The sequence below is a fragment of the Peromyscus maniculatus genome, chromosome X (assembly GCF_049852395.1).
Source record: "Peromyscus maniculatus bairdii isolate BWxNUB_F1_BW_parent chromosome X, HU_Pman_BW_mat_3.1, whole genome shotgun sequence".
Classification (NCBI taxonomy): Eukaryota; Metazoa; Chordata; class Mammalia; order Rodentia; family Cricetidae; genus Peromyscus; species Peromyscus maniculatus.
In genome coordinates, this window is record NC_134875.1 from 35,384,823 (window position 1) to 35,399,512 (window position 14,690).

General features: G+C 44.0%; 1 protein-coding gene and 1 long non-coding RNA gene across 3 annotated transcripts in view; one reads left to right on the forward strand and one right to left on the reverse strand.

Annotated features, from left to right (window-relative positions):
- Positions 1 to 3,044: 3,044 nt before the first annotated feature.
- LOC107401762 (uncharacterized) lies at positions 3,045 to 12,744 on the reverse strand. Its single transcript, XR_006068180.2, has 3 exons — positions 9,054 to 12,744; positions 7,652 to 7,710; positions 3,045 to 4,136 (listed from the first exon to the last, which is right to left on the reverse strand). It is a non-coding gene; the product is annotated as an uncharacterized LOC107401762 (long non-coding RNA).
- Cul4b (cullin 4B) overlaps positions 4,728 to 14,690 on the forward strand; it is a 44,444-nt gene continuing 34,481 nt past the window's right edge. For both annotated transcript variants that reach the window (XM_006981563.4, XM_006981564.4), the window contains exons 1-2: positions 4,728 to 4,881; positions 7,675 to 7,752. In XM_006981563.4, the coding sequence (XP_006981625.2) occupies positions 4,842 to 4,881; positions 7,675 to 7,752 (118 nt within the window). In that variant the 5' untranslated portion in view covers positions 4,728 to 4,841. The remainder of the gene's footprint in view (positions 4,882 to 7,674; positions 7,753 to 14,690) is intronic.

Here is a 14,690-nt window from a genome sequence, read left to right on the forward strand (position 1 = left end):
GGGGTTTGGGTGGGGGAATGAGATGCAGTGCCATCCTTGGTCAGGTGGTTCTGGTTGTATTTAAAAAGAAGCCAAGCAAGCCATAGGGGAGCAAGCCAGTAAGTAGCACTCTTCCCTGGCTTCTGCTTCAGTTCCCACGCCCAGGTTCCTGCCTTGAGTTCCTTCTCTGACATCCCTCAGGTGTAGTTAGCTCCTCAGTCATGGGCTACCTTGTTTTTGAAACAGGGTCTCTCTGACCCAGAACTCACCAATTAGATTGGGTCTCATTGTGTAGCCCAGGTTGGCCTCAAACTCACAGAGATCTGTTTGCCTTCTGAGTTCTGTAGTTAAAGGCATGGACCATCATGTCTAGCTTTTTATATTTGTGTGTGTATGTATGTATGTATGTATGTATGTATGTATGTATGTATGTATAAATGCATATGCACATGTAGGGTGCACTGTCTCCTCCTCTTGGAGTTGGAGTTACAGGTATGCATGGGATGTCTGAGCTGTTATATAAGTGCTCAGATTTGAACTCTAGTCTTCATGGTTGTGTAGCAAGTGCTTTTAATCTCTGAGCTACCTCTCTAACCCCATACTTATTTATTGAGACAAGGTCTTGTGTAGCCCAGATAAGCCTCAAACACACTGTGTAAACAATGATGGCCTTGAACTTCTGGTTCTCCTCTCTATCTCCCAAGTGTTGGGATTGCAGGCATATGCCACATGGGCAAGTTTATGTTGCAATGGGATCAAACCCAGGACATTGTGCCTGCTAGACAATTGAGCCATATCCTCAGCCCAAAGAAGGATAGTTTCATTTTTATACCTGGGACATCATAAGCCTGGGTGTTTATATTCTGGAAATTCCAGACAGTTATCTTTTCCCTCTTTTTCCTTCCTTCCTTCCTTCCTTCCTTCCTTCCTTCCTTCCTTCCTTCCTTCCTTCCTTCCTTCTTTTCTGACAGCATCTCACTATGTATTCCTCCTACCTCAGTCTCCTACATTGCTGGGGTTAGAGGAATGTGATGCCAGGGCAGGTTTGGACCTCTTTTCAGTGCAGCATTCACTATTACCCCTATTGGTCTCCACTTCTGTCCTCACCATATTTAGTTTTCTCTGATTTGAATCAGCATGAATCAATTGTATCTCTGGTGGTTTGAATGAGAAATGTCCCCCACAGGCTCAAGTTTTTATTTGAGCACTTGGTTCCCTGTTGAGGGTGCTGTTTGGAGGAGTTGTGAAGCCTTCTTGAGATACAGCCTTCCTGGAGGAAATATGTCACTGGGGATGGACTTTGAGAGTTTATAGTCTCACCCCACTTCCAGTTCCTTTTCTCTGCTTTGTGTTTGCACTTGAAAGTATGACCATCCAGCTTCTCACTCAAGCCACCTGCTGCCCTGCTTTCATAGTCATGATGGACTCTCCTTCTGCAAAATCTTTTTTCATAAGGCACTTTTATTCCTGGTGTTTTAGCACAAGAATGAAAAGTAACTGATGAAAAATATTAATAGATTCCACTATGGTATTTTCATACATGAATATATAATGTGCTTTGTGTGTACTCACTTTCTTCTCTTCTTTCCCAATTCCGACTGATCCCCTTCCTCTTTCCAACCAGCCATTCCCTCTTCAACCTTCATGTCTTTTTTGCTTGTTTGTTTGGTTTGGTTTTGGGTTTCTCTGTGTAGCTCTGGCTGTCCTGGAACTCACAATGTAGACCAGACTGGCCTCAAATTCAGAGACATCTGCCTGCCTCTGCCTCCCAAATGGTGGGATTAAAGGTGCATGCCACAGCTGGATGTTGATGGTACATGCTTTTAATCCCAGCATTGTGGGAGATAAAGCAAGACAGAGAAATTCTGTCTTGAAAAACCAGGAAAAAAAAAAAAGGTGTGTGCCACCATGCCAGGCCTCATACCTTTTTCTATGATCCAGACCTAATGAGTTTAATTAGGCTTGTTTACAAGGGCATGGGTGATGGATTATTCATAGGAGCATGAGCAGCTTACAAATGGCTACACCACTGAAAAATCTCTCTCCCAGAAACTATTAACTGCCAATGGCTACTCAGAGAAAGATGGAACCTTATGAGCTCTTCTTCAATTTTCACTTACCTGTTTTTCAATCTACTTAAAAAACTTTTGATAAATAACATGTAGAAATGAACAAATTATAAGTGTACTGTTCAATTAATTGTTTACAAACAAAACCAGCAATATAATGAGCACTCAAATGTCTCTGGCTCAGTTTCTACAAGTAATAAACTTCTTTTGCTGGGCAACATCCATAGAGCACTCAGGGTAGTCTATGGCATAGAATGAAGCCTTCACTGGTGCTAGCTAATCTCATTAAGTCACCTCACTTTATAAATAGTGTTTTCTGTGATGTAAGAGTTGTTTCCTGGTTTCAAGGAAGGTAGAGTCTAGTTTCAGTTTTTCCATTTTCTATTTATTTATGTTGATTCATTTGTTTTCTGAGATAGGGTTGCACTATGTAGCCTGGCCTGACAGCAAAATCATGGCAATCAACCAAGTACTAGCCCCCCAAGTACTAAAATAACAAGCATGAGACACTCTAGGGAACTTTTCCCTTAAGGTTTTGGTTGTAGTTTTTGTAGTTCACTATTCTGTTACATTTTGCATTGTGGGGGGTAGGGATCAGTCCATAGCCTTGTGCACACCAAGCAATTGTTCCAATATCGAGGCATAACTCCAGTTTAAATCTGAAGTAAAACAAACAATGCTCTGAGTCCAATGAGAACAGAAAGGAATTTCTTAAACATCAAGCGTGTCAAACTAAAGAGTATCAAAAAAGTCAACAGCGTGAGGTGGAAGGGATGAGTGGTGTAGCAGGAAAGGCATCAGCAAGAATTATAGGCAAATTGTTTCCCCTAATTAGGAGTGGTGAGGCATGCCTATAATTCCAGTCGGGAGGTTGAGGCATGAATATCACAAGGTCAAGGATAGCCTAAGCTCCACAGCAAAACCCTCTCAGGAAAAGGCAGGGTCGGGGGAGAGAAAGCTGTTTCCCCTAAAACTCAGGAAGAAGAGTGACCCAGATAGATATGTGTCTTGAAGACCCTGAAATGCATTAAGAAAAGAAAATGAGGAGCTGGAGAAGTGCTCAGCAGTTAAGAGCACTGACTGCTCTTCTAGAGAACCTGGGTTCACTTCCCAGCATCCATATGGCAGCTCACAACTGTCTGTAACTCCAGTTCCAGGGGACCTGACACCCATGACAAAACACTGATGCACATAAAATAAAAATAAATAAATTTAAAAAAAAAGAAAAGAAAATGAAATAAACTATACGCATCTAAAGGAATGAAGAAGCCAGGCTCGGTGGCACACACCTTTAATGCCAACACTCAGGAGACAGAGGCAGGTGAATCTCTGGGAGTTTGAGGCCAGCCTAGTTTACAAATCGAGTTCCAGGACAGCCAGAGCTGTCCTGCCTTAAAATAAATAAACAACAACAGTAATAATGAATAAAAGAATGAAGAAAATATATTTATTTGCAGTGATATGATTATATGGATTCAAAATCTAAGAAGTGCAATTTAAATTTATTTTTTTTCACATCCCGACGCAGTTTCCCCTCCATCCTCTCCTCTGAGTCCCTCTCACCTCCTCCTTTCTGCTCCCTTCCCCCATCCACTCCTCAGTTTCTCTACAGAAAAGGGCAGGCCTCCTCCCATGGATATCGACCAAGCATGGCATATCAAGTTGCAGTAAGATTAGGCACCTCCCCTCCTATTAAGGCTGGACTTCAGAGTGGGTGTCTATTGTTTAGATTTGCCTAACATTTCTGCTTTCAAGCTTCCTTTGAAAATCTGCTCAGACAGGCAATTTCCTCACCCTACACCTCACAGCAAAGCGGCTACCCCATGGTATTAAATGCTTCTAAGCCCTGTAGCAACTTCAAGGGCATAGAGATGAGACCCAGACTAGAGATACAACTTTGCGTTTTTCTAAATCAGAACAGAGAAGTCCTTTTCTCTTGGATTTGAATTTCTTTTCTTTGTATCCAGACAGGGTGTTCTGTAGCCCAGCTGTGTAGCCAAGGCTGACCTTGAACTGCAGATCCTCCTGTGTCTGCTTCCCACATTCTGACATGCACCATCACACCGGCTTTTTTCTTCCGCTGCCAACCTGTAAAGTAAGGCTGCTAGAAACCCTGTTGTGTCTACCAAAAAAGTCTCTTGGTGGCACATACCTTCAATCCCAGCACTGGGAGAGGCAGAGGCAGGCGGATCTCTGTGAGCTCAAGGCTGGCCTGGTCTACAGAACTAGTTCCTGGACAGCCAGGGCTACACAGAGAAACCCTGTGTCAAAATAAATAAATAAATAAATAAACAAACAAACAAACAAACAAACAAAATAAAAATCCTTGGCTGTCCTGGAACTCACTCTGTAGACCCTGCAGGCCTTGAACTCAAGAGATCCGCCTGCCTCTGCCTCCAGAGTGCTAGAATTAAAGGCGTGCGCCACTGCCGCCTGGCTTTGGTCTGGTTTTTGAGACAAGGGCTGTATGTACCTGATGTAGTCTAGGCTGGCCTCGAACTCAACAACCTCTTGAATCAGCTTCAGGGTGAAGGCTGTCATTACCTGAAGCTTGCCGGCAAAGCTCCGTTTTGATTGGCTATGACATCATCCGAGCCCTTTGTTGTTCAGAAATGTGTCCCTGTATGGATTGGTCAGATCTGCTGTCAGTTATCAGAGAGTCATTATCTATTCAGTGTGGGTGGGTGCGGTTTGAAATAGTCTAGTGTTCTCAGTGCCTTCGTGGTTACAGTCGATGACGGATGTCTTTGCGAAGGTCCCTGGTCCTCAAGGTCTGAGAGCGCCATCACATGAATGATAGAACAAAACAATTTTTGTACATCCTCCAGTGACTGTAAGTTAAACAAGCTTTCTTAAAGAGTGAAAAATGTTTCCTTTAGAAATGTAGAAGGTGGGCCAGATTTAGGACCTCTAAGTGGAGCCTGACTTTGGGGTAACGTTTTACTCTCACTGTTGTACTGTGATTATCAAATGTTTAAAAGGTGTATGTCATAGCCTTATTGGTGGTGTGAGGAAGTTAGGGCGAAACTCCTTAGAGTCAGTTAAGTGAGAGCGAAAGTCCGTAGCCAAGGCTCTGGCACAGAGAGACCCCAGGTTACAGCAGTATCTTGGTACTGAGGACAGGAGGACCGAAGGGCAGGTCAGAAGAAGCTTGGGGGACTGGGGAGAGAGCACAGTCGGTAAACCCAAATGGGAGGGCCTGAGTTTGGATTGTCCCCTTCCCCAAACTCTTCCGTTGGGGAGGTGGAGACAGGAGGATCCCTAGGCCAGCTAGTAGTCTAATCAGTGAGCTCCGTGTCGATGAGCGACCCTGCTTCAGAACGGTAAGGAAGAACACACTGGACCTCCCCTGAACTCCTCCTCACCCCACCCCCACTCCGCTTCCACAGCCTCCTCCCCCTCCCTCCCGTCTCCCACCATCCCTAGTGCCCCTACCCAACCGTTTCCCTCCTTTCTTTTTTTCTTCCTTCCTTTCCTTCACCCCCCCCCCTTCTCTCTGTTTTTCGAGACAGTGTTTCTCCGCGTCGTTTTGGTACTGCCCTGGATATCGCTCTGTAGACCAGACTGGCCTCAAACTCACAGAGATCCCCCTGCCTCTGCCTCCCGAGTGCTGGGATTAAAGGTGTGTGCCACCACCGCCGGCTCCTTCCTCCTTTCCTTGCCCCCTTTACCTCACACTATACCCCCTTCTGACCGACTCCTCCCCTTCTTTCTTCACATTCTCCTCCCCTCCCATTTCTGCTTCTTACCTAGTCACTCTCCTCCATGCTCCGGCCCCTCCTTCTCCCTGCCCATTACCTTATCTCCCTCTTCCTTATCATTCCCCTCCCTCCTTCCTCTCCTTCCCCTTTCCCATACTACTCCCCATCCCCTCCTCCAGTCCTCCTCACCATCTCCCCCCTCTCTACCCCCCTCAACCCTCCACCTCCCTCACTCTCATTCCCATACCCCTCCTCCCTGCCCCTCCCTCATCTTCACCTCCCTAACCATCATCCTTTCTCCCTACCCTCCTTCCTCAATCCCTTTCCTCCCCAACCTGTCCTCCACCAACCCACCTCCTCCCTCCCTTAATCATTCTCCTCCCTAGCCCTCCTCGCCATCTTCTTCCTTCCTCACACTCCTCCATCAATCCCCTCCTCCCTTTCCTCCATCCTCAAGCTCCCTTCTCCCACACCCTCCTCTTCAATCTCCTTCCTCCCTTACCCTCCACGATCCCCTTCTTCCCTCCCCCCTCCATCAAGCCTCTTCCTCCCTCACCCTCCTCCATCAATCTCCTCTTCCCTTCCCTCCTCTCTCAAACCCTCCTCCTTTTCCTTCTCCCTCAATTCCCCTCCTCCCTTTCCTTCTCCTTCATCTTCCTCCCTCACCCTCCTTCACTAATCACCCTCCTCCATCCCCATTCCCTATCCTCTGTGTCTCCCTCCTCCCTCAACTTCCTCAATTCCCCTCCTCACTTATTGTCCTCCCCTCCTCCCTCCCCCTTCTCCCATCCTCCCCCTTCCCCTCGACTTCTCCTTTCACCACCCAATCCGAACTCCTGCTCTCTTCCTCCTCCTCCTCCCTATCCCATTGTGCCTCCCTCTCCTCCATCTTCTCCTTTCCCTCCTTCCTCCTTCACTCCTCTCCCATTCATCCCCCACTTCCTCTCTCAGCATCCTCCCTCACCCACCTCCCTCCTTCCCTCCTCCCAGCCTTCCCTCCTCAGTCTTCCCTCCTCCTCTCATCCTCTTCCCCTTCCTTACTCCCCTCTTCTTTCTACCCTCCCCCTCCCCCTCCCCTGCCTCCCCAGTGGTCCTATGTTCTTCCTACTCCTCACTCCACTCTCATTTAGTCTCCTTTGCCCTCTCACTGCATCTTCCTAGCCTGTTCCTCACACCCTCCCAAGGAAACATAACGTCAGGTATGAAGATCCTACTGATTACAGGTGAATCATTTGAGGACTATCATTTTATTTTTAAGTTATTTATTTTTGTCATTCCAGTCAGTAGGTGCTCTGATGATGGTGATGATGATGAAGATGATGATGATGATGATGATACAGGGATTCTCTGCATAATAACCCTGACTCCCTCTGTAAACCTCGAACTCAGAGATCTGCCTGCTTCTGCCTCTTGGGTGCTGGGATTAAAGGTGTGCTATACCACAGCTGGCTAGGCACTGTAATTTAAAATAGCATGCGGTCGACAGCAGTGGCGCACCCTTTAATCCCAGCACTCAGGAGGCAGAGGCAGGCGGATCTCTATGAGTTTGAGGCCAGCCTATGTCTACTGCAGAGCAAGATCCAGAACAGGCACCAAAACTACACAGAGAAGAAACCCTGTCTCCAAAAACAAAAAAAAAAACCCCAAACAAACAAACAAAAACCAACCAAATAAAACAGCATGCTAGAGTTGGAAATCCAATATCAGATATTAAAAATAAAACACGTTTTACTCTTCAAATTAGCTTTAAATGCAAGAGAAAAATTAAATATATGAAAAGTAATGTAGGAGGCCTTGGGGTTCATCCCCAGCACTTAAGAAAAGTCCAAGTAATGGAAGGCAATAAAGGGGAGAGTATGATTAGTCTATGCAAATTTGAGGATGTTCTTAAAACTGCCTTACAAGTGAGTTCTGTTTTCTCACAGCTCCCAAGGAGAAGATGTCATCACGTTCAACTAGATCTAGAGAAAGAAGAGACAATGAGTCCAACTCAGAAGATAACAGTGAGTGAACTAGTAAAACCTAGTTACAGCCACATGACTGTTACCAGGTGTCTAAGCAGTGAGTGCATGATTAAAATGGCAAGAGAACAAGGTGGGGATGTATTTCCCCAGAGGGACTTGGGATCAGGGGAGGACAGTCTAGAGGACACTTCTGCCTTTGTTATTATACTGAGAATTAACTCATGTGACATTTTGTAACTTTAAAGTTTTCTAAAATTTTGCATTGGCTATTGTGTGGGCCAATCAGCAGTCATCAGAAGATGGAATCATTTACCAACATATTTCTGAGGGGTTATATGATAATCTCTCACAAATTCAAATATACCTTTCACTTGACCAAATTCGACTTCAAATATATCCTGTGGAATATCCATTATAGAGTGTTTTGGTTGTTGTAAACTGTTGAAAATACAGTGTGCTTAAATAAGCTCTGATCTTCTCCACATTAAATATAACATTTGTTTGATTGTTTTGAGACAGGAGCTTACTCTATATGTCAGGCTGTCCTCACACGATATCCTTCTGCCTCTGCTTCTCAAATACTGTGTTTACAAGTATGTGTCACACTGATGTGTTAGTAGTATATTATGGAAATATAGAACCCTTAAAATGGTTCATCCCTAACACACAAAAAAAATCCTTAGCATGCTTTAAATCACCTTCTCTTTTTCAGATCTGTGAGTTAGAGGCCATCCTGATCCATAGAGTGAGTTCCAGGGCAGCCAGGGCTACACAGAGAAACCCTGTCTCAAAAACAATAAAGTACAACTCTGAACTCTGTTTTAGCACAAATGCAGCCACAGAGAATATGCAAAGGAATGAGTATGGCCACGAAGCAAAAAAAAAAAAACTTTATTTACAGACAGCAAAAAGCTGGAGTTGGCCCACTGGTCATAGTTTTCCAAAGGATGGTTTTGTTTACCTGAATACATTAATAGCACAGTATTCTGGTTTTATCAGGTCCACCCTTGCTCCTATTTTGCATGTTTTATCCTCTCCCTCCTTTGAGGTTCTCAGCTTGAGTCCTAAACCACTGCAACTCATGTAAGGCCACAGCTTCAACAGAAAGTAGGGTTTATGACTAAGCATTAGTGCTAAATGGTCTAGGAATTGCTAGCAGACTGGCGATAAAGATGTTGCCTTGCTTCCCGTCTTTAGTACTCCAGAATCTAGTTAGGATGGAAAGTTGTGCCCTATAACTATGTCTTGATATTTTGTTCATGCTATGTTCTCTCTCCTCAAGGATTTAAATGTGTCCCCTATATTCTTCCATGATGCTCTCGGCTCCCTTTCATTCCTACCTGTCCAGGTCCAATGCTTTCAGTTGAATTTCTTCCTTGGATGCTGATGCTCATTTTTGACTCTTTTCTCCACTTCATCCCACCAGTCTCCATTACTGTCTCAGGCATAGTCAGCACCTTTCATGACTCTGCCTGGTAGTAATTGGCTCCCTCTCCCACTAGACTAGCAGAAGACCGTTTGAGAGCAAGGGTTGTTTTTGTGTACTCTGTGACCAGATTCTATTAGGTTCTCAGGCAAGGTTTGTTTGTTCAGCATTTACCTAGATTTTGCCAGGAAGGGGAGGAGGAGGAGGAGGAGGAGGAGGAGGAGCATATTTCCCCCTCCCACTGGTTGAAGGTCTAGCCAGGGAATGAACTGATTCCCTGAACAAAATACCACTCTTGGCTGATATGTATATTTCTTGCTATGTTCCTTCTTCATAGGGGCTTGAACTACACGCAAGCTTGATCTTCATATTAGTTATTGTTTTCATTGCTGTGACAACACGTACACACACTCACACTCACTCTCTTACACACACACACACACACACACACACACACACACACACACACACCAAAAACCGACAAAAGCAGCTTAAGGAAGGAAGGAGGGTTTGTTCTGGTTCAGAGTCCATCATGACAGAATATTTTTTTTTGTGCTACTGGGAATGAAACCTAGGGTTTCAGACTTGCCAGGCAAGTGCTCTACCAGCCCAAGATTTAAAAAACAATAGAAACCGCCCCCACCCCCACCCAAACCTCCCTAGGTGATTCTATTGTGAAGTCGGGGGGAATAGCTGATTTAAATTTAAACTGGCCTTGCTTGTGAGACAAAAACCATGAACCCATTATAATAGCAAACATTAAAGCAGGGGGTGGGGAATTGTGAGACTCACTGATGAAGTGAGGAGAAGTATAAGTGGGACCCAGCAACTCCATACTAAGTGAATGCTTGGCATCACCATAGGGAGAATTAATCTGTGGCTGGTCTAGCGCTCCACCATCATCAACTCCTCAGGGAGAATGGCCTGGTTCTTTTAGTTTATAAATCTGCCTTTCCAACCGGCCACAGTTGATGAAGTCTCTGAGTTGAGAGGCTAAAGGTTCAAATGTTTAAGTACTCAGTATTGGTTTTATTGTTTATTTGCATTACATTTATCTTCTAAAGGGCTTTACCTAAATAGTGGATTATGGTCCTTAATTGTCTGTCCTTTTTATTTTGATGGTTCTTGTTTTAGGACAGGGTATCACATAGCCCAAGATGACTTGGAGTTTGCTATATTGCTGAGTTTGGCTTTGGAGTCCTCATTCTTCTGCCTCTGGTTTCCAAATGCTGGAACTCTAAGTGTTCACCTCTACACCTGTGTCTTTTGAGACAGAGGCCTGTATAGCCTAGACTGGCCTCAATCACACGATCCTCCTGACACATAGATCTTTTTGGGGGTAGAAATTTATATTTTAATGTTTATAACCACAAAACATCAATTTTATGATGCTTACTCTTCTATCCCACAGAGCTTCATACAGTTGCCATGCAAGCCCTTGAACTTTGCAGGATAATGAGGTATCTTTCAGGCTGGGTAACTCAGTGGTACAGCACACAAACATTTGGCATGAGACCTTAGTTATAATTACTAGCATCCAGCGTGACTCTTGAATTCTTAACTCTGAAACTGTGGGAGTATAGGATAAGACATCTATGCAAATCATCATAGCCCTAAACAGTTTCCTGTGTCTCACATATTCATAATGCTTGCTTTAGGGACATTCAACATCTCCTGAACAAGCAATCTTTTATTTTGAAGGAAAATCCCACACAGTGTATAATAAATACAACTTCCACAAGTGTCTGTCTGATAGCAAGTATGATTTATCTGAGAGGGCCTAAAACCAAGTACCCTGGGGAATCTCTATGATCAAAAAAGGGAAACAGCCAGGTGAGGTGGTTCACATCTATAATCCCAGCCTCGAGGAGGCTGAGATTGGCAAATGGCTGAATTCAAGACTACTAGTCTAGGTTACAATGTGAAACCATCTCATCTCACAAAAACAAATCAACCAAACAAAAATCAACAAAATTGTGTGTGTGTGTGTGTGTGTACATATTACAGAAATAACTGGAATAAGTGCACACTATACAGTATAACGAATGTTTCTGAGGTAATGAGTTGAACTTACAACATAAAAGATTCTTCTATATGTGGAACACATTTTTAAGTACCCAATCTGATTTCGTCTGATAGTGGCCATATTTGTTATGTTTTTCCAATGTACACATCTTGATTATTGTGAGTTTAGTGAATTCAACCTTAAAATGTATTTTGGGGGGCTGGAGAGATGGCTTAGTGAGTTAAGAACACCTAAGTTTGATCCCTAGCACCTACGTGGAGGCTCACAACCATCGGTAACTGCAGTCACAGGGGATTTTCTGATATCAGCAGGCTCTTGCACACATGTGGTACACATGCACACACTCAGGTGCACGTACATACTGATAAATATTTATTAAAAGCATTTGGGGGTATCAAAGCATTTTATTCAGAGTCCTGAGAGTGGAGAGGGGCTGAGGAGGTCCACATGATCTGATGTCCATGGCAAAGCACATCTCCCTGGTCTCCCCATAACCCAAAGCAAAATGTAGTATTTCATATTAATGCCTGGCTAGCCTAGACCTTGCTGTGTAGACCAGGCTGTCCTTGAACACACAGAGATCCACCTACCTCTGCCTCCCAAGTGCTTTGATTAGAGGCATGTACCATAAGAAAAATAAACTTTAGGGGCTGGAGAGATGGCTCAGTGGTTAAGGGCACTGGCTGGTCTTCCAGAGGGGTTCAATTCCCAGCACCCCCATGGCAGCTCACAACTGTCTGTAACTCCATTTCCAGGGGGGTCTGACACCCTCACACAGACAGACAGACATGCAGGCAAAACACATGCACATAAAATAAATCTTAAAAAAATACAGTGGGGGGGTTGGGGATTTAGTTCAGTGGTAGAGCGCTAGGCCCTAGGTTCAATCCTCAGCTTAAAAAAAAAAACAATAAAAAAATACACTGGATCATTTTTTTTTTAAAAAGAAAGAAAACGTACTTTAATGTTGAAAGTGTGTTTTAATTCTGTTTGGCAAATGTTTGAGTGTCTATAAAATACTTTAGCTAGCCCCAGCTAGTTGAGTTTTGATATAAAAGACCTTTCATATAACATATTTTTTTTTCTCTTTTTAAAATTGGTCTGAGCCAAAAAAAAGTGGGGGCAGGCATGCCTTTAAACCCAGCACTCGGAAGTCAGAGGCAGGCGGATCTCTGCGAGTTCAAGGCCAGCCTGGTATACAGAGCAAATTCCAGGACAGCCAGGGCTATACAGAGAAACGCTATCTCAAAACAACAACAAAAAAATTGGTCTGAGGGTCTAAGATTAAAACCCAGTCCTCTCATGACACGGTACTATTTAAGTTGATTTGTGTAACAAAATGTACACTTAAGAAAAAAAATTATTAAAATTCCATATCCTTATTAAGATATGCTAAATATGTGAGGGTTGACCTGGCACAACATTAGATTATAAGATGCCAAAAGAAAGGTAATTATTAGTTATTTAAGGAAAAAGTTATTTTTTTTTCCATAAAACTCAGAGACATTTCTTGGAGACTTTCCACAAGTATGTTTTTCAACATGTAAGCTGCTTGGGAGCCTGAGGCAGGAGAACTGAAATACAGTTTACCTGAGCTACCAAATATGTTCATATCTGGCCTGAGAGACAGCCTGTGTCCACAGTTGCTGGGTGGGGCTCTGGAGATTCTGGAGATTCCTCTCCTCCCTGAGGTCCTGTTACTGGTTGCTGGGGAAAGAGTGGCAATTAGCAAGCACTGTAGGATATAGGAACGGCAAATCCTTTGCCCCAGTCCCTTCGCAGGCCAGCTGTTTTTCTTCTCTCATGGCCCCGGGGCCTAAATTCCATTAGAGCTTTTCCGCTGACAACTACTAGCACAAAGGGGCAGACCAGCTGGTCTTTTATTGAGATAGGGTCTCTTTAATGCAGTCTGGGCTTGAACTCAAGGCAATCCTCCTGTCTCAGCCTCTCTAGTGCTGGGAATACAAATGTGATCTCTCATAGTCAGTTTAAGATGGCAACTTTCCTGGAGAATTTGCATGTTAAGGGCTTTTCCGGACACAAAGGAGTGTGGCCTTATTGTTAGAAAGGTGATTTATCTTCAGTGTTCTTACCATTCAAAGCTGCTTTTACTCCAACCACAAGCCTGTCCGTTCTCTACATATGAAAGCCTAACTTGCTTAGCCTTGCTGTCTACCATTTCTTAGATGGTAGACCAAATGTTTGGTGTACCAGACTTTTTTTTTTGCATAGGGTCTTGCCTAGGCTACTCAAAGCCTTTTGCGTCTTCTTCCAAAATGCTGAGATTACAAACAAGTAGAACCTCACTATGGTCCTGGGTACTTTCAAGCTTCATTTTCCATATTTCAACCTGACATCCTACCTTCTAGTCTGATTGCAATTTACACTAGATAGACAAAAACCTTTCACAGCTGAGAAATATTTCTCTCTCTCTCTCCTCTTGCCAACTCCCATTTTGAGACCCAGCGTAAATAAACATTGTTTATCGTGCCCTGACTATTCCACATTTGTGCTTTTCCCCACAGTAATTTCTAGACCTCTTAAAAAAACAATAATATCAGGGAAATTTGTTTTGAGGCATTTTCCTTCACTGACTTTTCAAAGGTAGGTTTCTGGGGTAGTATCTGGCATGTGAACTTTTTCCATACAAGCTGTTTACTGTTTTTGTAGTTACGATGCAGAAATAATATGCTGGCCACTGTAGTTTTGAGTTTGTCTCTCCTGCTGAGAAAACCTGAAGATTAACTTTTTTCTTATTTTTCAGTCTGTGCAGCCCAGCCTGGCCTCAAACTAGCTCTACTCCAGCCTCGGCCTCCAGAGTGCTGGAATGACAGGTATTTACCAGTGCAGTGTCTAAAAATGCCCCCTAGATTAAGTGAAAAGTCCCAAGAGAGACTTTACAAGGTTTATTGTTGGTAATTTAACCAAATTTCGAGGTTTTTTTCTTGCCAATAATCACATGTAAAACTTGGTCTCGTGGACCACACTGGGAAGGAAACAGATTTTTGCCAATACTGCGTCTAAACTGAGAGTTGGTAAATGGGGGAAGTAGGTCTTAGCTTTGTTTGGTCAACAAATTACCGAGTTACTGACTGATAGGGTGAGAGGTCGGGCGGACCCTGAAATTGTGCTGGGTGGAACTGTTGCGTGGCCTTAGAATGTACCCCTGCTCTCGCCAGCCATCTTAGAAAATGCTCATGGTAGAAAGGTAACAGGATTTACAGCTGTTATCATTGAGACAATCAGAATGCGGGCCGGCGGGGATGCTGTGTCAGGGACAAAACTGTGTTGCTCCACCGAGTCAAAAACTTTCCTCCTAGCTAAGCTTTCTCCACTCTCTGAACACAGTGATACGCCTCTTTCGCAGTAGGTATGCTCGGGTTTCCCTCTTATTTCGGGTTACTCCCGTGGCCTCGCAACTCCTCCTTAGTTAGCCCCGTTCCTCTTTCAAAGTTTCCCTTCCACTTACTTTTTTCTTCCCACCCTCTTCTTTTCCCAGCTAGCTCACCCCGCCCCTAGCACGCA